Source organism: Neolamprologus multifasciatus, chromosome 7 (assembly GCF_963576455.1).
Source record: "Neolamprologus multifasciatus chromosome 7, fNeoMul1.2, whole genome shotgun sequence".
NCBI lineage: Eukaryota > Metazoa > Chordata > Actinopteri > Cichliformes > Cichlidae > Neolamprologus > Neolamprologus multifasciatus.
In genome coordinates this window covers 22,953,396-22,977,911 of record NC_140445.1, presented here as the reverse complement: position 1 = coordinate 22,977,911, position 24,516 = coordinate 22,953,396, and the positions used below count along the sequence as shown (strand labels likewise).

The 24,516-nt window shown below is 41.0% G+C and overlaps 1 protein-coding gene across 1 annotated transcript in view; it reads right to left on the bottom strand.

Moving 5' to 3' along the window:
* The window catches only part of LOC146514251 (mediator of RNA polymerase II transcription subunit 13-like), an 88,164-nt gene extending 64,017 nt beyond the window's left edge, over positions 1–24,147 (bottom strand). The window contains 2 exon segments of the mRNA XM_085165844.1: positions 4,538–4,775; positions 22,380–24,147. Coding sequence (XP_085021970.1) covers positions 4,538–4,775; positions 22,380–22,451 — 310 coding nt within the window. The 5' untranslated portion in view covers positions 22,452–24,147.
* Positions 24,148–24,516: the final 369 nt, after the last annotated feature.

Here is a 24,516-nt window from a genome sequence, read left to right as displayed (position 1 = left end):
CCTGTACTTCGTTGTTTTGTGGCCACTCATGGTCTACACACGTAGTGTATGGATAACTAAACATCTGGCAAAGCGCTTGTGCCTGATGCAACCTTCCATATACCAACACCGCCACTGGGAGTAAACGAGCTTGTGATGAGACAAAGACGGTAACATTGATATTGACCCATATGGAAAAGATATATATAAATCTTATAAAGTTTGTATCTGTCTTGTGTGAAACTTGTATGAAAAGCATATAAGAGTGAAAACAGATATAAGATCCCTTGAAAAAATTATATAAATGAAACTTGTATGTTTTGGATACTTACTAAAACAATATATGAAAGTAATGAGAAAGTGGCCACTTTCATGAGTAAATCATATAAGTTTTTACTATTTCTTTTCCATATGGGGATGCTGCTGTAAACGAGTTTCTAATCGAACAGTAACTTTTAGTTTTGACAACGAGTGAGTAAGGATGCAAATGATATGTTACTTTAGGGTTTTTTTTTAAGCAAAAGATAACATTAAAGGTAAAATGCAATCACTGTACAATTCTGTGTCCCTAAATTATGTTTAATTACTTGACAGTGACTTTCAGGAACGTTTCACCTCAAGAAAGACAATCTGCTTTCTTCTAAATTCTTCTAACACCTACCAGCATGGGTACATTACACGCAACATGCTTTAACAAGAAGACTTTCCCAAGATGATGCATTTGTTTAAATGATCTAAGAGTCCTAGCTCCTTGCCTGGTTTTACACTGTTTACAGGGTGCTACAGTTTTGTTCAGCTATTCCAATTAAACTCTACAGTCAGTCTCTTTTTAAGCTGATGCGTAAGGGATGTTAAGCATCATCGTCTTCTTAACCATTACAAGTCTGATACAGCTTCTGAAAATTTGAAGGATGACAACCTCTTTGAGTGGAGCAGCCAGCTAATATAAAAACATGTCAGAGCACACTGCTTTAATATCTGCTGTATGACTCAAAACATAAATACTCTAAATAGCTCTAGCTGTTCCATCAAATGTGTATGAATAAGTCTTTTTTTTTTTTTTAATGAATTCTTGGATTTTAAATTTTGTTATATGAATCTGGAAATCATGTCCATGGTAGTAAATCCATTAAAATAAAAAGAGTTTAGATTTTCTTTTCTGATCCATTCGTCCCCTTGTTCCAGATGGGAGTAAGTACGGAATGGCCACAATCTTTGTAGACTATAATGGATTAATCCCAGTGGCTCTAATTATCCCCTCACTTTTCCATTAACACCAAAATAAGTATGACATACATGGTACCCTGGAGATTCAACGTAATAACTTTTATCCCCTATTTTTATAACTGTTCTTTTTTAACTGAGGTGAACTTTTGTTTAATACTTTGGTTTAAGACTAAACAGCTGCAGCACTAGTGACATTTCCACCAGCCCATATTGTTATTTGCATCTAGTTTGCATTAGCAGTAATGCAAACTAACTGCTCAAGTACAAAGGCAGGCATACCAGCTTAAGGTCCATTCAACAGTGTGTTGAATATATGAAGGTGTAAGGCTTTTAATGGGGTAAAAATGAAACTCTGTTGGATATTTTAGACTGGCTCGGTCAACTAAGAAGGAAAGCAAGGCAAGCAATGGGATGTGAGAAATCACAAGACTTTCGCATGTGACAAAAGTGAGGACAGAAGTCAGAGCAGTGAGTAAGCAAGGCGGAGAAAGAGGCGCAGAAAAGGGAGAAAGCTAAGATCAAGCTTTTCCACTGTAAACAGATATGCAGGTGTGCAGCTTTTTTAAGACTTCTTAAAACACTGATATCCCTTGTGTGTGTGTTACAACTGATTCTAATTGGGAAGAAATCCAGCTTCACTTTAATTAACAATTATCAACCACTTCTTACACCCCAAGTGCTATTTTCAATGCTTAATAGGAATTATTCATAGGAGACCTGTGAGATTTTACAAATAAGAAGTGTTATCATCATAAGTGTATGCTTGATGTATGTGTGAGTATGTGTAGGCTACATTTGTTGTGCGTAGAAAGAGATCCCACAGCACTAATATCGCTCCAAAACTGGCCTCTATAAGATAAAGAAGTGGAAGTACTGAAAGTCAAAAACATAATCCAGCAGATTCTTACTTCGTAGACTGAGACTACCTGAAACCCGCTCACTTGGACTTAAACAAACAATTGCGAGATCAACCCCTGCAACACAAGGCACTGCTAAATCAAATGGCATATACAGCAAGACATAACAGTGACTATAATAAGAAATAGATATATCAAAGCTCAATGAATGCATCATTTTTTCAGTTTCAGTTGTGTGACGCTGTCGTTGTGTTTCAGCACCTTATCAATATAAAAAAATGAAATATTTATAGTTCAGGATTCAGTTACTCACTATGAGAAGAGTGTATAGACTACAACAGGCTGATGCACAATTAAAGCCATTAACAGGCCATTTGTGAACATAAACAGCCGGCCAACATTGTCACCAAAGCAAGCCTTGCCACTTGGCAGCCATCTCTAAACATCTCTGGGTTCTTGTTTGGGTAGTTATGTTGAATCTAATTCAACCTGAATATTTAGAAACACGTCTACAGTTAGAAAAAATAAGCAGAAATATCAACGTGTGACTTTTGTTGTTGATTATTACATTAACACAATTTTTTAAACAAAACAATGGATGTGTAAATGTGTAAATGAGGCTTTATCTTTTTTCTTTTTACATAACAAAGATACGATCATTAGATCAATTCGCACCTTTAAACACATGTAATGCAGAAAAAAATATATTTCAGACTTAAGAAGTAAAAATGTTTCATTACAATTATTTTTTCATTTTGTTACTTACTTTTGCAAAATAAGGTTTTGTAAAAATGTAAATATGTTGTATTTTAGTACATATAAACGTGTTTACACCATATATAAAATATAAGAAATGTACATTTTGGTCATTTTATTTCTACTACTCTAAAAGAAGGCCTCCCGAAATCTCAGAATATACCAGTGCATGAAATATTAAAATATTAGTAACATATAAAGAAAAATGTCAAACACGTGTTAATGTGCAGGATATATCTTTGCATTGAAAAATAGACAAATAGTAATAAAATTCTTAGAACAGTGACACCACTGCAACAGGAAGAAATCAATAACCATAAAATGTAATTAAAAAGGCTTAGATTGTTATCAGCTTTATTGGACCTTAGTGTGCTAGTCAAAGAGAGTTATTATCAGTGTTTTAGGCTGCCGTAAGCAGCTTGTAAATTGGTGAGGTAATGCTAAAATTTCACGCTCTACATGCTTGTTTTATGGCTTCAGGTAACTTTTTTGCTCCGAAAGCCTAAATGCTGCCACTGTTCTCACTACACTGACTCAATGTGTTTGCGTGATCGTTATCAGCTTTCATAGATCTTCTTAAATCGATGACGATGGGGAAAAAATACCATTTTCACAAAGGCCAGATTATATCGGAGTTGGATGATGTGAGTAGATATAAAAGTGGAGTTTGGATGCTGGCAGTTTGGATAGGGGAGGGGTAGCAATGAAAAAAAGGTGAGTTTTCTCTGTGTCAATGATGCAAACGTAACTCAGAGTATACAGCGTATCTTTCTCTCTTACACATGTTTGTGCAGAGTAAAAGGCTCTCCCCAGCAGCGGCAAAAACATCTGTCAAATACCTACTGCAGTGCCTGAAAGGCCTTTTCACGTCAAGTCAGCTTTAATAGATAACCGAAAAACTGAAATTTTCGCTATCGCTTCCACCTCTACATCCAATATTGTCTTTCCCAGCTCCCGACTCGTGTCCTGCTGAACCAAACCCAACGTAATCCCTCTCCTGTTTCCCCGTCTTCCACAGGCTCGGTCGATACGTTAGACTTCCACACACATGCACAGTGAGATAATGCAAATGTTGCTATAAATAGGGACAACAGTGCTGACAGTAGCACTCTCTCAAGTGAGATATCTCGGTGTAATTTTCACCAGCACACGCCGCCACACATAGTCACGCTGGCGAGAAAAATCTACTCGTTTGCTGCGCTTCATCATAGTGATAGTCCTGAAGCAGCATATAAACACTTGAGATGCAAAAGCAAACACAGATATGAGCTATAAGGGGCTCAGAAATAGGACTGCTCCACACAAACCGGATCAATATGCCCTAAACATCTTAAACAAATGTGCAGCCGGCTAAACAGCCTGAATCTGCATAATACTCAGGCCTGCTATATGAGCCCCCCTGCGGCTCATGTATAACATACAGGCATTATGCCACACTATGAAACCCTGCGTTATTGTGTGTATGTATCTAACACACAACACATATTTCACTACTTCTCTGACAGTTTTTCATAAAATCCACTAAAAGCACAAGAAGACTGTATTCCACATGATAACTCCCCTCTATATAAAGCAACTACAAGCCCATAAAGCTTACAACTTCAACTTCCAGAGCACAATGGAAGCTGAGGCGAAGACCGATGGGATGGAAAAATAATTGAGATGGATAGAACACAGGAGCGACCCTCATCCTTCATCGCTTTCATCCTCTTTCTCACCTTCCAGCTCTTGATGAATGACACCAGTAAGGTTGGGCTCTTCGCCCCACCAGAAGATCCACAGCTCCTTGGCATCAGGCTTGATTTTGCGTCGCCACACGCACAGCAGGTTGGACTGCACGCAGCGCATGAAGCTGCGCAGAACCGGGTCGTCCTGGGCCGGGGCGGAGATCACGGGCCCGTACTCCCCGCCGCTGGAGAACCTGTAGCAACGCCATTTAATGCCCGTCAACTCCGCCTGGAAGAGAAGAGCAATTAAAAGAACCTTAAATCTTGTATTTGTAATGCATTGTTAATACTTACAGTAAATAATAGAGTAATTTCGCCGTGGCTTCAGTGCAAACACAGTTAAATGCAATGTAAAATAATTAGTTCATTTATAAGTTTTAACAATTCTTTAATCATTTCACTTTTTTTTCTCTTGTTCTCTGGTGCGAGCCTCACCAAAGCGAGCGGATTTGCCGTTTCACGCTTTTTTTTTATACTTCTGCATTGAATATTCTTGCATTTCAGGCCAGACATTACAGGATGCTGTCTTGGCTTCAGTTAAAAAGCGACGGTTGGTTTTCTTCTTTTCTATTTTTGACACCGATATGAGTTTATATCAGGAGGAAAATTAACAATCTTGCAGTGTGTTGCACAGAGAGCAATCTACTGCTTGACAACAACAAAACCAAGAAACTGATTGTTCCACAATTGAAAAAAAAAAAAAGGAGGCAAAGACATACACGCACACACAGCAGCAGAGCTGAGCTGGAGCATGTGAACGCTTCTAGATTCCTGGGAATCGTTAGGACACCGACATGACACATTTACACCCTTGGAAATGAATGTTCTTCCTAAATCACGCACAAGAAAAAGTCATTTGGAAACATCACAAACTTTGATAGGTTGTGCACAGCCCAGGATGGGAAGGCTCTGCTGCATGTGATTAACAATGCTCATAATATCATAGGTACCGATCTAGCGAACATCAGCGATATGCTAAATGACAATGCCCAACCCAGCCGCAGCCTGTTCACCCTGCTGCCATCTGGCAAGCGATACAGATGTATCCACTTCTGTGCCACAGAAAGTAGTTTCTTTCCCCGGGCTCTGAGATTACTGATTTCATCCTCCACACTTCAGCACAGATAATAGCTTTACTTTTCATGACTAAATTATTTATTCATTCTTTTTCATTTACCTTTTGTTTTGTTTTGTTTCGTTTTTTGTCGGCAGCATAAATGAAAATACAGCTGAACGTCTTGCAGAACGATGATTAAAATGATCCTGAGTTTAATAAATGTCATTTTTTAAATCATTTATTAACTAATAGTTAATGTGCAATACTGTTGTAGTGAGGATTTCTAAAAACATCAGCTTCTAAAAAAACCATTATTATATCGAGGATGAATTAAAACGAGCATTATGGATGAACCCATTAGGTGTGGTTTTTAACAGTGACCATATAAATTGTGTTATCACATCAGACATTGCTGATTTAATCAACATCTGCACATGTGCCGTCCTTTCATTTTCTATTTTTACACGGCTATGATCGTTGCGTAAACAGTTAAAATTATTTAACGTCTCCCTGTTGTGTTGTTGTAACCTTATTTAATCGATGCTTTCACTCGCCGCTCTCGCCGCTGCTGGTGCTGCTGTAAAGATAGCATAAAGAGTGTGTAACTACTGCAGAGAGACGAGCTGGAGAGTGACAGGGAGACGTAAAGGATGGCCTTGAGTGAAATGCATGAATGAACTACTGCAGGAGTGGCGGCACTGAAATGCAGGCCAAGCCAAAAACGAGAGAGACGTGAAAAGAGGAAACAAGTGTCAGGTTCAATGGTTGGAATCTCGCCCAGCAATTGACATCTTCTCCATTTAACCTAATGAGATAAAGGGTGTTTCTGTCACCTGCTGCAGACTTGCAACTTTGGAAACGTCTCCTCCATCAAAGCCTGACAGGAGACATAATCCTGTCATAATGCTGTTTTTTTTTTTAGGAGCACACACATAGTGTGGGTAAAGAAACCAAAACACACAAATGTCAGTGATCCTGTGATGATCACGTGTGCTCCGGAAACTATATTCTGATCTTTGTTTGTGTTTTCGTGTTTGCATTCGAGCATGAATGAGCAGATTGCACAAAGGCATTGTTGAACAGGACAGAGATTTGGCAGGCAGAGGGAAAATCTCAGAGTGTGCTGCGCTACCCTCTTCTCCTCCCCTGTGTTCACCCAGCTGTGAGGATCATGTTTGGCACACTGGCCCAGGCACCAAGCCATCCAAGGCCAACGAAGGGAAGAAAAATACTGACCCACTTTAACGCAGAGACAGGTAGAAAAGAGCAGCTCAAAGGAAATTAAAGCCCACGGTGTCTTTGAGTGGGTGAAGAAAAGCAGGCTCTACGGTTGTGATGATTGTAAAAAGAGGGGACAAGGAGGCTTATAGAAATGTTAAGTGTGTTTGCAAACTGGCGACTACTCTCTGCACCCAAATAAAAAGCTAAAAAGAGAAAGCAAGGACTCTGAGGAAGGGTGTGTATATGCTCAAGTATTCCTAACGAACATATCCACATTACCTACTGGCACACGTCCTAAATTGTGAGCGTACAATAAAGTATGCATTTGGCACGCAGGAACATCCTCGCAGCAAAACGAACCCATAATTACGAGCTCGTCCCTTCTATAACGACAGCGCGTGTAATAGAAGATATAAACATTGGCGCTGTGATAAGTCGAGCCCTAAAATTAGCCGTGACAAGGTCAAAGATGCTGTTTGTCCCAAAGCAAAGAGGAAGACATCTGCTTGCACTGCCTCGTCACTCCCAGTCAATGTCAAAAGTTCCTCCACTGTTTGGCACAGCTGTCTGCTGCTTCTACTGAATCAGGAGCTCTGAGATGATGGAAGCAAAGTGTCAGAATATATATTTACAATGGCAGCATACCAGCGAAACGCACGCTCCCGTGAACGGATTCTTCAAACGGCCCCCTTCAGACATGCTCCCCTTAGAAGTCTGCACAGCAATTTATAGCAAAAGTTGGAAGAAGACACCTTAATTTCTGCCAGTATAATTCTAATCAACTCAAGGCGCTTTAGATTTTAAGGTAAAGAGCCAACAATAACACAGAGAAACCCAATCTGTGTGGAAAAGGCTTAGGTTTTATCAAATAATGAGCTTTTTTGGTTTGTTTTTTTGTCTTTTTGGGCCAGAGTGCGCAAAAAAGGTGCTGTGTACTTCTCGGCCATGTGGCATGTGCTGCTGAACTCCTGTGGAGGATTAGCTGTGGCACAGTTGAAGGAAGGGGGAACAGAGCTGCGCTCACACGCTGGCGGGCACATCCAAACACATGCCTGCACACAAACACTGGCATGCACACACACCGCAGCTGTGATGATGTGCAGACCAGAAGTGTTCGAAATAAAAAAAAAAATTACAAAAGAATCACTGGCATGCATCGGGAGGCGGACATATTTTCCGAATGATGTCCAGTTATTTTTCAGACGTGACAGCTAAGATCTGCTCATCTATCTGTCTGCGCGCGCACGTGTGTTTTCGTTCATTTATCGGCTACGTGCACGTTCATCAATATTGTGTCCGTGTTTTTCTTTAATATATGAGTTGTACACCGAGGCAGTGATAGCTACACTCTTGCTGGATGATAATGATCTCTCAGCACTCTTCACCTTCACTATCAGACCTCCGAAATCAGTAGTAGTGCTAACAAACAGCGAATTCTCATATTTGTATGAATAAATTACCACTTGTAACACATAAGAGAAAATCTGTCAAGCATGTGAATTCAACTGATATCACAACTGAGTCTGGAGACAAAGAGCGGAGCTATTATTTGCTACTCCACTGACAAATCAGTGTTGCTGAAGAAAATCCAGTCACAAAGGACAACAAAAAAAACGGTTATTTGACTCATTCAAGTATAATTCTGTCATCGCCGCTCTTTAAAGGAATGGGGGGTTAAATTCTTGAAGTGCACACCAAATCAGAGAATGGATTTCAACAACAACAATGTGCTGTATGAGTAGAGCAATTTTGGTGCTAAATGAGGCAAAACTGTAAAAACATGTTATAAAAGAACGGATTACCCAATTGGGATTCGACTCTCATCAATCTGAGAGAAATTAACTAGGACAAAAATGTCCTTTTGTGCCATCGGCGCACTTGGTTCGACTGTCAGTCTGCAAGCCGGCAAAAAGAGCACAGCAAATGTGTATTTGAAAGCAGCAAATTCCTCATCACCCTTCCGAGTAGAAAAGAGCAAATCAAAGATTATTCCAGGCTGCAGTCTCTGTCTATTTTAAACACTACCACGGGGAGGGGGAAAAGGCAAAGGGGTCAAGAAAAAAGATGGAAAGATTTTGTTTCACTGTCAATAAAACCCTGCACTCTTCCGAGCCCCTTGTTCTCCAGGTTGGCTGGTTCAATTTCTGATTGAATGCAAGACCAAAAACAAAAGCTTTTCCTTCAATTGCTAAGACGGACCAAAGCCTTGACCTTACTCTCACCTCTATTATCTTCCTCGTCTTCACTCTCCCGCTCATCTCTCAGCACTTTCTCACCTCCACAGATGCCTATGTAATACATCCCGGCAGGTGTGTCTCATACTTTTTCTCTTTGCCTTTTTTTTTATTTATTTATCTTTTTATGTGTTTTTTGTTGTTTTTTTTTATTTGTCTAGAAAACACAGCTTTAGCTTTAGCTATAGCTGCTTTAAAATCTTCCCACCATTCGCACAATGGGATAGATTCAATCTTTTATCTTTGAAAGGTGGTGTCGGACAGAAATCCAAACTTTAAAGCTGAGAGTTTAAAAGGTATTTCCTGGAGGAAAAAAAGGGGTGGGGGGGGGCTCAGAATAACAGAATCTGTCTCCAAACCAGAGGTCAGCTTCAGTACACCAGTCCCACGCTTGTAATCACAAAAATATGGAAGTCAGTGTGTTAATCTTTAGCGCACTGTGCTTGAACACAACATGACTTAAAGAGGAAAAGAGAGAGAGAGAGAAGTGGATCCCATTTCTAGAGATGTTTGTCATACTGCAGCTCAAACAAACTGGAACTTGTGTGCATATGTTGTTTAAAGCCCGGGAGCTTTACAATGAACAGGAAACATTCATTACTCAGATGGCAAAGCTGAGAGGAAAACACACTTGACATAGACTTTTCAGGAACGTCTCTGCAGTCTGAAAATATTTTCACTCCCTTCATTTTTCTCTTGAAAACTTGCAGACCTTCTGAATGGACCTCTTGAACTCCCCGAGTAGTACTTTGATGCAGGAAAACACACACACACTCCTTTGGCCCAACCCTAGAAAAAGAAAGAGCCGTGTACTGACAATGCATTCAGACATGACTCTGCGGAGCACTTCCTTTCACTTTCAGGACAAACGACTGCCGTGAAAAGCCATAGCACATAAAGCCGCAGAAGACAGAAGAGATCTTTGAAAACACGCGTTTACACCGAAAGTTAAGAGGAAATATATTTAGTCTTGGTCGACTAAATATATTTGGCAAATGCCTGAGCTTCTAACAGGAACGCAGCCGATGTGATCATCTGAGAGGATAAGCGCCTAATACTCTACCAAAGCTGACAGAAAGCACACAGAGAATGTCGTCTGAGAGAGACGCCACTTCTTTAGGAATCTCAGCGCAAGAGCCTCGAAGGCTGACAAAGGAGCCACTTTAGGCGATTGAGAGACAGCTTGGCTCAGCAGTTTTACCTACTCTGGCACATGCCGAACACTTAGTCTGTCTTAGAGTGGCATAGCTTTCTCATCAATGTCAAATCTGATTAGCCGCTTGCCAAGCTGCCAATATTTGGGGTGTGTTCAGATCGCTTGTGATGCCCGTGAGTCTTTAGATAAGACTTGTTGTCTTTATCAGACAAACACAACAGCATCCATCTCCCTTTGATTCAATGTCAGAGGACTTTATTTGCTCTCTGAAAACGAGTCCTCGCCGCTTTAAGTCAAGTGTCTTTTGACTGGCTGCCTCTCGCAAGCAGAAGGTTTGATGAGCAGGTGGGCAGGACTTCTGCGCCTGAGATGATCACAAGCATATCTGCCCTCACTGACATCACACAGTAGAAAAAAGTAGGAAAAAACATACGCTGTATACGAATGAGAAGCAGTGGATTTTGGGTAATCTGGGTATTCTGGGTAAAGCCGTGCGTGTCCCGTTATTTGGTAGGTGTGGGTTAAGACAGTGTTTGGTTGTTTTAGGACCAGTGATGAACTAGAATCCTCTGCCAGGTGTGTGTAAACCGCTAGCTCTGTATCAGCTGGGACAGACTGTCGCATTCCCACAACACTAAGTTAGATAAGCTCTTAAGAAAACACACATAATGTTGTTACATGTAAAATGTGAGATTATTTCACATTGTTTCTTACATATTGTACTTGGGAGTATAAAGATTTTCATGAATGGTACTTGCAATAATTGGACTTAGTTTTTGTTTTCTTGACATGACAGAAATTAGCTGTGCATGCAGAATAAAATTAAGAAACTCCATCTATGGAAATCCCCTTTAATATTTACACATATTAATTCCCCTCATAGTCATTTTTATGGCATGTGGCTGTCACATTCAGGTCAATGTGAACAAGATCACATCCTCTTATTCTCTTAGAATTGAAAGCATTCACGTTAAAAGCATGCAACTGGGAACGCACTGGATACGTTCGTGAAGGAGCTAAATGAAACAATTTTTTTTTTTTTTCCTTGGTTAGCCTCAAAATCAATCTTCATATCAAGAAAGCTTTAATCTGGGGCATTATTGACAGTTACACAATACCTTATTTTTTCCCTGCTTCAGTTCTCTCCACTTTCACGGCTCTCTTTCTCCACATGCTGCCTGGTTCTCTTCCCTTACATTGTCAGATAAAGAAATAGGTTGCCACTTCTCTGCTGTTCTGCTTGCAGAATGAAATCAGATTCCAATTTTTTTGTGCAGCCTGATGAGAAAGGTCAATTACTGATCTGTTTGGCTATGCTGCGAGCAGACGTAGTAGCTGCCATTCTTTTAGTATTTTCAGCAAAGTAACTGCTCAGTGATTGCTGCAGAGCCACACTTGGTTCTACAGTAGATGTCACAATTTAAAAAAAGGAAGTGAAATCTTACAACTTTAATGACAGTTGTTTGTTTTTTTTACGTGTGTGTGTGTTTGTTTATCGCTTCAGCGCTGAAATGCTGAAGCAGTCCAATGGAAAATCAAGTGCGGAAATTAAATATGAACAAAGACAACATGAGCTCTGAGGCTGCGATTGCTAAGTCAACACCGAGAAGGCACCAGTTAGAGGAGCCAGTGGCAAAAATCAGAACAGGCAACGACTCCCCCTTCATCAATTAACCCACTGAAATCAAATTAACCCACAAGGAGTTGCGCTCCCTTCTGGCATTTTACAACACAAATGAAGAGCGATGCACATTACTGCACTTGCGAGGAAGCGAGAGCGACACCAAAGCGCCAAACAGGTGTAGAAAAAAGGCCTCTGGGACACTAAACAGATGCCTTTCCTCTGCCTTCTGCCACCACCTTTACAAGCCCCTGCAAAACAAGGGACCGTCATTTGATCTGTGCTCTGCTGCAGCATCCAGCCCTGGGAGGTGAGCAAGCCAAGCGACCTAATTAGAGCAGTGAGAGTCCCCAGGGCTGAGTGACGGATAGACCTGCCAATCACGCCACGGAAAGCCTCCATCAAACCCTGACTTCTCACCTGACACAAAGAGAAGTAGGAGGTAGGAGGAGCAGCAGCGGAAGACCAACAAAGACAGCTGGACACTGCGTACAGTAGCGAAGCCACATCTGAAAGACAAGATCCCCTGCCATTTGCAAAATGAAACAACACAAGCTGCAGCATTAGGCTGCTTTCAAAGCATTAAGGGACAGACTAAAGCAGCGGTCCAGCTCCGACTGAATTATTAACGTGCAAATAAATAAACCAGCCCCGGCTTTACTAGTGTCTCTGGTGTAACTTAATTAACTGTGACAAGCCACGGGGAGGGAGAAATGAGCAAAAGACACAAAAGACAGAAAAACAGAGAATCACAAGAGGAAGAGAGAGAAGTAAAAACAGTTGCTAGGCAACATACAACATCTGTAGGAATTCAGCAAGATATTCAAGTTTGGAGATTTCTGTCTCCAGGGTTACAGTGAAAATATAACATTACAGTACTGTAAAAATCTCAAAATCACAGAGCCGCATGCTGCACGTCCCACCTGAGCACAGCTACACCTCCCAACACTTCATAACAACCACCGTTAATAAACGCTAAATTGATCATTAATTAGTTTTTTTAATTTACTGTTAATTACATTTTTGTTAATAGTTATTTCCTGTTAATATGCAATAAAGTGTTTACAATATTAGATATTATTAAGCTCAAACTGACATTTATGGCACTTTGTTTAAGAGTGTGTGGGGGTTATATGGCACATATACAGAATACAGTGATATGCCACCGAGGGAGTCTAATACGTGATGCTGGATCTCAGACCAGTCTCACTATTGCTGGGACAGTTGTGTCACAGCTGCAACACCAAAGGCCGCCTTGTGTGGATCTTTGGGACGCCAGTGGCTTTGGCAAAACGGCGGTTTGACACCCTGGGAATGAGCTAGGCTCGCTAGTGAGTAATGACATCTTTATTTTAAAATGAGCAAAGCTATCTGCTAATTATTAACAACTAATTAGAAATTTGTTTTTCATTAAAAATAATATAAAATAAATTGTTTGTTGGCACATTTCAGCACAGTGGAAATTTTAGTCTTTTATCAGATATGATACAAGACATATTATAGGACAGTTCAGTCAAATTAGTCGAATGAATGAACGCCAAAGTCTCAGATTTTATATTGTTAATAATAATTAGCAAGTATTATTGCTCATCATATCACTATTTACAGCTAAATGTTATTTACAATTTCATTAACGCTGAACTTACAATAGATTAAGAATATTTGTTATAAATTACAGCATTACTCCCCCTTACCCCCCACCCCCCACCCCCGCCCCATACAGCTGGAATTCATGAGCTCCAATGTGACTGAACATTACCGTTGTACAGGATTACACACGGAGTTTTTGTGCAGCAAGAATGACTTAAATTGTATTAAAAAAAAAAATTACTCAGTGCAGTAATTGTACAATTAGCACTGCATGGAGGCTTTTCGAAATGCCTACAAGTAGTTAATAGTCTGATTGTTCCTGAAATTGGGCAAATGGAGCATAAGCAGTATGAAAAATATCTAATTTGGCTTGTAATTTCCTGCATTGATTCCCCCCCCCCCCCCCCCCCCCCCCCCCCCCACAGGGATGCCGTTTCAGATAAAAAGACAGCCCTCCATAAGTCAACATGACTTTTCAGTTGTTTCATCACACAGCAGATAAACAGAATTTAAGGAAGGAACCTGGAAAGCACGAAACTGCATGTAGGTGAGTGGGTGGAGGGCTAAGGCATTGCCAGGCCATTAGTATCTCAGTAGGTCACACCTGAACAGGTTCCAACCTGCAACTCACCCGACTGCTGTCTCTAATCCATTGTTTTGCTTACTAAGTGGGCGTGGTAGCCAATCAGAGCTTTTACACTAAAAGTCCTCTGCACTCCAGCACATGCACTCACACAATCTTACGTAATCCCACTCAAGTCCTCCTCGTGCATCCATTCACTCTTTACAACCTGATACAACAACAACATGGCATGAACGCTTTCAGCCCCGTGTCTTCACACTCACTCAGTCCTGTCTGGTAAATATTCCATCAAACCTCTTTGTGCGTCGCTATTACGCTGCAATGTCCATTTATTCCATAAAGCAAGCCAGGACTGAAATTGAGCTGTACAAATTTTCATTAGCATTTGAAAAATCATGAGTGTCTGCCTAATTCAAGATGAGAGAGAGCGCGCCGTTTGGCAGAGCAGTGAGAATCAATGCACAAACGGTCGTGAATCAACAGTCTGCACATAATGTGTTTGTTCTCATCAAGTACCCGTCTGATTGGTCGCAGATAATCTCTCAATGGAACATGAACACACGATAATTAGAATTTGCAACAGCGCGGCAGACAACATTAATGTTTTCTCTCTCCCCTCTTGTTTTGCAGCTCTAAGAGAAACCCTTTAACCTAAGTGCGCTCTAACAGCAATTGAATCCCAGCCAGCCATGATATTGGCAAAGCTGTCTGGCTTGCAGAAAATATTTGCCCAGTTACAAGCAGGGCAATATCTCCCTTAAAAGAAATTCTCTTTGTCAATTGGCCTGCAGTCAGGTGGAGAGATAGCAAACAGATCTCCCCGAGGAAAGCCCAGCACGCCTGTGTGATGCTACATGAGACCTGCGGCATCATAAAACAAAAGTTTGACCGGTTTCTGGAATATGTCTAACAATTAGGTACCATCCTTTGGAATTTGTGTTGAATCCAGATGTGGAGGAGCAAAGTGAAATTCATGTGTAGCGGAAAACAGTAGAAGTAGGTGGAAATGTGACTCTGCTGGGGATATCTTTATTTTTTTTAGATAACAAATAACAATTTAATTGATGGAAACTGCATTTACTTAGGATCTATAATTAACTACAACGTCAACTTGTTTTAGGAAAGTATGCATGGCTCCTTATTTTCCAAAGCATAAAACATTTAAATCATGGCTTTAATGTATATCAAGAGCTGTAGTGCTGAAGTGCCAAAAACTGCAGTGCCTCCAATGTCCATTTGTGGTTGGCTCTAAAAGCAAGTCAGTCCCCACAGACCCTCATGTTAAAATGTCCAACCTTACAATAGAGTTAAACGTCTTTATAGCGTGGTAAAATACAGCTTTGGTTTTTATAGCTACTTTCCCCTTCATAACAGCTGCATGAAACTGATTTTTATTTATAACTGGCCCATTTAAATTTCATTACGGCTGAAATATATGCATTACTAGAGGTGGGACCACTCTGAGTGGCAGGTAGAATAAGTCTGAACTATAGCTCACAGCTGTCTTTGTGCTCTTTTGTACCTTTTGGATTATTTTTAATGTAATTATCATACAAATAATATAACCTACCGTGTAATACACAGTATCCATTTAGTCTAAATTTTATATATATATATATATATATATATATATATATATATATATATATGTATTTTTCTTCTGTGAATAAAATGTTTTCTTGTGCAAAGCTAAGAAAATGTTGTACTTTTTATCCCAGTATGACCAGAAAATTGGCAAAGCAACACTAAACAATGATGTTTTCAATACACATTTCTCTAAAAGTCTATCAGCCTGTTCGCCAACCACCTACCAAACTTTCCAGCTGTCACGGGCAGCTGATGGCACCAGCTACTGCCCATTCCTGCCAATCCTCCTTCCCCTCTCAGACTTCTGTCGCCCTACACACATGCAGGAGCACCAGCGGGCGCTAAGAATAGAACACAGCTGGCACTGCTGGGTTTACATATTTCACACTCAAGCCACCGTGCTCCAAAATACTCCTGCACCATCCTGTCCCATATCCAGCTCTGGGACCGGCGGCGCTTCCTTCCCTCCCTTCCCGCCCACTCTGCCTTTGAACCGTTCTTCACCTCTGCGGCAGGTCCCTGACAAGCCCTCTGCTCAGATAAGATCCATGACTACGCTCGAGAGTATTTACGAGAAAAGGGATGTGTAGTGAAAACAGAAGTACGAGCGAGGCGATTCCCGTCTTCCTGTTTTCGACTCGTACTCTATCCTATTTCTGCAACTACTACACTGCTCATTCACAGCTTATTTGAGTGCAGCATGTGTTTCTGACACAGAGCATGCCCCGTCCAGGCAGACAGGTGGGCCACTGCTTGAACAGGACCTATTGCCATGACAAAGGATTCCCTCTGCGGCGGCGGTGGCAGATTAGTGGGAGGTGTCGCACAGAGACTAGGTGAAGCCAGCGCTACCTGTCTGAACTACAAGCGAGCAGCCTGGAATGATCACTCCTTAATGCTGTCCTGGCTTCAGTGTCGCCCTTAAAAATCTTTGTATAAAAAAAGCTGCAGCGCATTTATTTAAACAATGCTGGCATCTGATATCGAATGCCTAGATTAAGGTTTGTTTACTCATCATTTCATCTGACAGATCCTGATTTTGTAATCATCTTTTTCTTTTTTATATACACATAGATTTGAAAGATGCTAAATTTATACTGACAACTGTATGTGTAGACAAGCCTGGAATGACTTAATCCCTTGTGCTATACACTTGCATTATTCTATAACAAAACACACCAGTGGGCAGTTTCTTCCTCCGCTTTTATAATGTTCACCAAGGACAGCGTGGAGTGTCTTCCATTAAAAACACACAATTCCACAGTTTAATGTAGTCTTAACCAAGTTTAACACTACATATGTTGTGGCTAATGTTTAAAAGCCTGGGACTTCCAGTGTTAAAGAGAACCATCTCCACAACAAATTCCTTTACCTTTTCTTGCTTATTGGCTAATTTCTTCTTTAAAAAACGCTTGTGTTTACACAAGGAAACAAGTCATTCTGCGTGCTATCACTGCATGTCTTTAGCTACAGTTGGAAAAATTGTTACTAAAGACTGGTTTATGGCTAGACTCCCATGATTTTGGCGGGTAAATAACTGTGACTGAGACGTACACTGAGCAGGCCATTTACAGCAGAAGAATAAACAGCATCATGGTGACACTACATCTAAGCTATTACTCACATACTCCTGCTATTTTTGTATGTTTTGCTACTTATTAGACGTAGGGGGAACCTGATGCAGCATAGTTTCACGTAGTGATAGTGTATCGATACAGGACCGACAATCCCAAAAGGGAATTCTCTGGGAATTTGATGAATAAGAGGGATCACCTCATGTACCACCATCCTGAGATAATGTTAGCCAAGGAAACCGAAAAAACATCCAACACCAGCACAATCACTCACACTTTTGATCATAAGGCGATTGGTACATGTCACCTGGTAGGAGGCAACCTTTCTGCAAACAGTTGCAGTCTGACTTGGACTGACTGCAACCGCTCTCAGCAAGATTGTTGAAGGTTTGCAAATAGTTGCAACTGGTTTATAAATACAGACTGCAGGCATGTTGCCCTCAGTCTGAATGAATCTTTGTCAATGAGCAGAATTCAAGGGGACTCAACTCAATTGGCTGCCAGCTGGTTGTATTCTGGTTATGTTACTATAGAACAGGAATGTTGCTGAGTGCAATTGTAATAGTTAATAGTGAATTTCTACACAGACAGCAACGGACAGGTGATTTTTGACATCACAATTAAAGTTATCACAGTTAAGTGTTCTATCATCAGAAACAGATTGAATGTAACTGCCACCTTATTGTTTTATTCAGTTGTACACTGATATCAGTCTGAATTTTTTATTCATTTATAGCAGGTTCCAGTGACAGCGTTGGTATGCTGGACAATCTAATCTCATTTTGCAGCAAGAGAAAACCTGAATGACATATCTTTTTGGTAAAACAAATACTGACAAAGTTTAACTCACAGTTTTTCATCCTGCAATCAGCGAGTTAACTGTCTTACTACAACGGGCAGCCAAGTGGAAAGGCATGCGGTAGACTGAGCTCAGCCACAGGCTGCCGCTGAGAACCACAACAACATATTTATTTAGGTGATCATAATTTGCAGATGATAAATCTCTGAATATCTCAAAATGTTAAAAATCGCAATAATATCTATCGTATTGAGAGGACCGACAATAATAATTATTTATTTTTAGAGGTTGTTATGGTAAAAACAAACAAACAACATATATATATATATATATATATATATATATATATATATATATTTCATTTTTTTACATAATGAAAAATGTATAGCTGTTTAATATATATATATATATATATTAAACAGCTATACATTTTTCATTCTTAGAGTGTACCAAATACCAAAAACAGTAGTCTTGCTGTATAGTTCCAACACACAATTCAAATGATGCCCAGTTTAACAATTTCTTGGCTCAGCTGACCACAACATGCCCACTATCCAACCACCAGCTCTTTTTCATCCCTAAGCAACCTTGCAATATTCTCTACCATTAATAACAAGCAGACGCAAACAGCTTAAATTAAAAAGGCACCGCTCCTGATTACCTGCTTCTTCTTACAAGCCATGGCCGCTCACCTGCCATAAATCAAGACGCCGCTGTTAATGCTATTCCCTCAGCCTCATCTCTTAGCATTTTTATGTCCACGCCAGACAGTAGCATCATCATTATACAAGCAAGATCTCTATTGGAATACAGTTTGGCTAATGAGCACCTTTTAGTTGATCACATTAGACCTCTACTTGAGGACACTTAATTACCAGTGTTACACTCCACGTGCCTCTGTCGAGGGGGACAGGAGAAGTCCTTTAATTAAGGTCTCTCCATTCCACATATGTTTGCACAAGCCTGGGATGTAGGATACATTCACACCCCGGATGAAGGCTACGAGGTGCATGGTGTGTACGCGCACGCAAGAGTGGGAGGACTTTAGTGTGCCCGTGCACTTTTGTGATGCATATGTTTGAGTGTGGGAATGTGGGTGTTTATTTTTCTTAACCCACCCCCCACCACCACCTCTCTTTTTGTGTTGCTGCTTGTGTTTGTGAAAGCATCTCCGGGTGTGTTTGTCTGCCTGTGTGTATAATATGACGGGTGTTTGAAGTTTGCCTCCAGAGTCTGTATGGTTTACAGTGTGCCCAGTGCAAACACACACACACACACACACAGGCTTCCTGTGTTGTGAGGCTCTTAACTGTCTCCTCCTTGCGTTTCATATTCAGGCTGGGACTCAGTCTTATAAGAACCTGCCCAGTCCACAGAAAGATGACTGTTCCCTCTCTCTCTCTCTCACTCTCTTTCCCATTACATTCTCCCTCTTTAATTTTCTCTCGTGCTCTGTCTCACTCTTTCACTCTCAGTTTCTCGCTCAAATAGGCTGAGGCTAGCAGTCAGGAAATGCACATCAGTCATAATACTTTCCTAAAATGAAAACAGATTCTGCTTCAGTCCATCAGCCTCTCCCTCTCTCTCTGCTCGCTCCTTTAGCCCAAAACATTCCTGTTTCTCCTCTTCTCCCTTTCCTCCACCCTTCCCTGTTTCAGTGCCACTTCGACTTAGCTCACTGTGTCACTTCTTTTTCCTTTCTTTTTTTTTTTTTTTGCCTCCCACCTAAAAGGTTCTTGTTTGCTTTCTGTCACAGATGGATGATCTCCAGCACACAAGACAGTTGTTTTGTGGGCTGTGTGATTGCAGCAATTTCAAGAATCTGACACGGGCCACACGGAGCTCATGACAGTAATCCTACCGTGCCCCCATGAAGTTCCCACATTATGGGAGCTTATGCTTCCTAAGGTACCCTTGTTTTTTTACTGGTGCGGGTTGCAATAACAGTAAGCAAGTGTGAGCGACAAGGTTAATGCATGCTGGAATGCTGTTTAACAGGCTGTCAGAGCAGGAGCGCTCAGTGATTAGCCACTAGAACACAACCTAGAGGGAAAGATAAAAAAACACAAACATCCCACCTCAGAGCCAGTTTTATTGTCATGAAAAAGAAAAAAAAACCTGATGCTGCCTTCGACTGATTCATAAAATTAGAAGAATAGGAGTAGCTGGTTCATCTAATCTACAAAGCAATAGTAACTAAGCTTCCACTCTACCTTTGTAGCTTTGTAACAGTTACCAGCTATTTTCCTCCAAATGGTTGTTTCCTGATGTGCTTATAGTTCAGACAGAAAGACCTCATCTCCAGTGTGCCTGCATCTAGTGGTGAGTTTAAAAGCATCATAAAGAATGAATGCACTACAGGAGACCTGTAGATGTTAAATGTTATGAGTATTTATATATTCTACATTATGCTGTAGATCTTGTATTTTAAGTTGTATTTGTAGCTTTCTTTTTTTGAGTATATTATATATTTATTATATTGTGATTGATTACCTTGGCCAAGCCTCCCTTGTAAAACAGATCTGATCTCATTGGGACTTCCTGGTTAAATAAAGGTAATAATTACTCTCCTTGTTGATCAATATTCCATCCACTAATCAATAACCGTTTCTGCATTAAAGTGACGCCTGCAAGAAGCAATAAATGCGAATATGCTGAAGTTTTTGTTTGCTGATTCATTTAATCCCCTTCGGGTGATATTAACAGCACCTCAACCTCCACCTCTGCCGCATTTTGTCAGATGAGCATCAAAATGCAACTCTTCATTGCTGTCTCTTTGTCTCCATCATCCCCTCTAATCAGGATACTCGGTGTCTCATTAGTGTTTTGTCCCGTCTTGGACTTCCCTGCCAGTGAGCAACCACTTAGGCACCAGCCAGTCATAAATATTCTAAACAAGTCAGCTGATGGATGGTGTCTTTCTCCCTGCGTTCGAAAGGGATGTTCACGATGGCCAATAATGCCACAGCGAGTGAATGCAAGCTCTCTCCCCCGACACACACCCACGCACACACAAGGGAATATCCGCGAATGACACGGTGACAGAGAGGCAATCGATGTTTTCTTTTCTGACATGCTGACTTCTAGCGTAATGCCAGTGTTTCTGTGCAACTGCAATCCAAACAAGCGTCTCAAATAGCTCGAGATCCCCCCCTTTGTTCCAGTTACAGACACCAATATTACTCAAGTACACAAGAAAGAAGAAGTGATGATTAATTTTGACTTTCTGTGCTAACTACAAACTCTATTCTTCCCCTATCTCCTGTTTTGTGTCGTGCTTTTTAAATCATGTGACATGTGCCCCTGTAACTTCTGTATGTAGTGTAACAGGGACCCAACTGCTGTTGCAGGTCGACAACCTGCATGATCACCTAAAAAAAGCCCCCAGGACCCATATGTTGTTGTGGTTCTCAGCGGCAGCCTGCGCCTGAGCTCAGTCTACCGCATGCCTTTCCACTTGGCTGCCTGTTGTAGTAAGACAGTTAACTCGCTGATTGCAGGATGAAAAACTGTGAAAGCACTGCCGCTCGGTTCCCTTCCACCCTCTGCAAAAATGCTGCTGCCTGGAGAGTCAAAAACACCTTGTTTTCAGTGTGAAAGTGCTGCTTCCGTTGTGTGCCTAATACATGATGCTGCCTGTCAAGATCTCTCTTGCTTTGAAAAAAAAAAATCTCCTGTGAGACAATTATTCCACTAATTCTCAGATCTTCTATTTCCAATTTATGAACTAGGTAGCATTTTTTTTTCTAGTAGCGCCATGCATAAAACTATTGTTTTCTGAAAATCAGAGGTTTTTTTTTTTTGTTTTGTTTTGTTTTTGTTTGTTTTTTTTGGGGGGGGGGGGGGGGGTTTGTCGGTTTTTTTGGGGGTTTTTTTGCTTTATTCTCTGGTTGTAGAGATATCTGACAGTGGCAGCAGCAGGGCTCCCTTCCAAGTTAGTTGCTTGGCAATGCATTAGAGTTCCTGCAAGATTTCCAGTGAAATGATTATTTAAAGGGGGTGGAGGATGATGGCCACTGTGCTCTTCATAGGGAGAAAAGAAATGACTGTTTATCTATTGTTTACTTGCCAGATACATGCGAATACACAAATAATTGACCAGTCAGTTGTGGTAGCATTTGAACCCTGCGTTTTAAAGCGCCACGAGATTTGTTTTGGTTTGAAAATGTGATAGCAAAATTGAATTATCCTCGTTAAACCCTCCTTTTATGATATCAGGCATACAGTGGTGAAATATGCTGTTTATTCCGAATCACTAACCCGTGTTAATGATTGCCTAATAACAACATCAGCGATTGGTTCACCTTCGTACAGCAGACACACATTAAAGCGTGCCTCCCCACTGTCTTATGACTTGTCCATCACAGCCGCCTCGCGTGTCTGTGACGAACATGATTTATTAATACCGTACCAGAGAGAAGATGTTGGAGTGGCAGTCCTCAAGGCTTGCCCCGTTAGCCACCCAATTCGCCGATGTAGTCATAATGGTCCGCCTTTGGGGTCGTCAGCGCAGGGCATGTCGAAATCCTACATCGGTTATCAAACACCGAGCAGGGGCTGACAAATCGGTTCCCTCACGAGTCTGCCCCCCAAAAATATAAAAAATAAAAAATAACAATTTATATATAAAAAATTAAATTAAAAAAAAAACAAAAAAAAAACAAGCAGGCTTATAACCTCACAAGAGGTCCGGATAATAGGCTCGGAGTGGTCGGATGGGCGTTTTCAAAAAGAAGTGCAGAATGCATTAAAAAAATAAAAACAAAAAAAAAAGCCTGTGTTGTAGTGTTGATATATCCAAGTGTGTGCGGGGGATCACAACATTGTTACAATCCAGGTCGGGCGATTCCAAATCTGATCACTGTCAACAGCCGGAGAGCGCACAAATGTATCATTTCAATCCCGAGGAAGATCCGCCTGTTTCCAAATCAGTCTCTCCGCGGATAGTTTCATCATTAAATGACCGTAATCCATTTGTAAGGGGGGGGGGGGGGGGGGACGACTCCCTTTTCTTCCTCGCTCTGGGAACAGCCTACCTCCTCTCCTCCTCCTAAAACAAACAAAAAAAAATTAAAGAGTCAAAACTTCTTGAAATATAATCGCTGCACTGCGAAACAATCAAGTTGAGGAGCACGCAGGATATCTGATTCCGTTTCCACAAGCTGATGCACCACTTGTGATAGTTTTCGAGAATCGCGTGTGCTATTTATAGCCGTCTTTCTTGTCACAACCGTTCCTCTCACAATAATGTAACCCCAGTGTGCGTGAAAACACGCACGCACACACACACACACACACACACACACACACATTCACACACACAAACGGGTGGTGCAGGAATGTTTAATCCCTCTGTTGCTCTTGAATTAAACGGGAGCGCAGACGGAGAGGTCTCTAAAAAAAGCTTCACCCTCCACACACACACAAACACACACCAACCAACCAACCAACCAAGTGCTTCTCCGCGGCAGGACGGACAAAGTCGAGCGGGTTCCTCAGTTAGCCTGAATCATGAGTCAAAGCGTTGAGACAAGAAAAAAACTATTCTTGCAGGGCTCACTCCACCAGCAGGAAAACGACAAACAGGCGTCTGTGCAGACGGAGGTTTGAAAAAATCCTTCCTTCCTTTCAGCTTTGTATCATTACGAAACGTCCTCTCGCGACCACAACAGCCTCAGTCTTGCACACCAAAAAAAAAAAAAATACATATATCAGGTAGAATTTCTTTAAAAACGCACAGTTCAAGCAGAAGTGGCCGTCCTTGTCTGGCGCCCGTTGCTGACATAAAGAATATGTTGCATGCTGCAGATATAAAGATATTTGAAATGTCTCATAAAGCACCACCTCGGCATTTAAAAGCGCATCCTCCTGTTTCTCTTTCGCTATTGAATTAAATCCTCAAAGGCGTGTTTGGTTTCCTCGGCGGCGACTCCTTCCTCATTGTTTATCTCTCAGACGGCGTTATTATGCAGCTATGGAAGTGTATGCGTGCGCGCAGCCCGAATGTGTCACTCTCACCCTCCGTGTCTGTTTGTTTTACGCCGAGCGCTGTGGCGTTTCTTCGCGCACGATCGTCCAGCCCACCGCGCATTGTAATGTAATGGCGGTCGGAAGCGTACTACCCGAGACTCGCCTTTTCCATTTGGCCAAGTTTGCACTCACGTGATCAAAGTCCAGGATTACAGTAGTTGAGTGTATTTGATATTAGAGGCGGACGCGATAGTGCGCTTTGTTTCTGTGATCTTTTGTTCTGCCTGAAACGCGCAGTGAAGGGTTATTATTTTACTTATTATATATATATATATATATATATATATATATATATATATATATATATATATATATATATATATATATATATATATATATCACTGCACGGTGTCATTCTGTGATGCATTGGTTACATAATGTATCTGTGCTCTCACAACAGAGGATGTGACAGAATAGAGGTCAGAATGACTTACTGAGCACACTGTTTCATAAGAGATATCTATGTAGGTTAGTCTTACGCTCAGCATGTGCATCACATATAATCTGAAAACATTTCT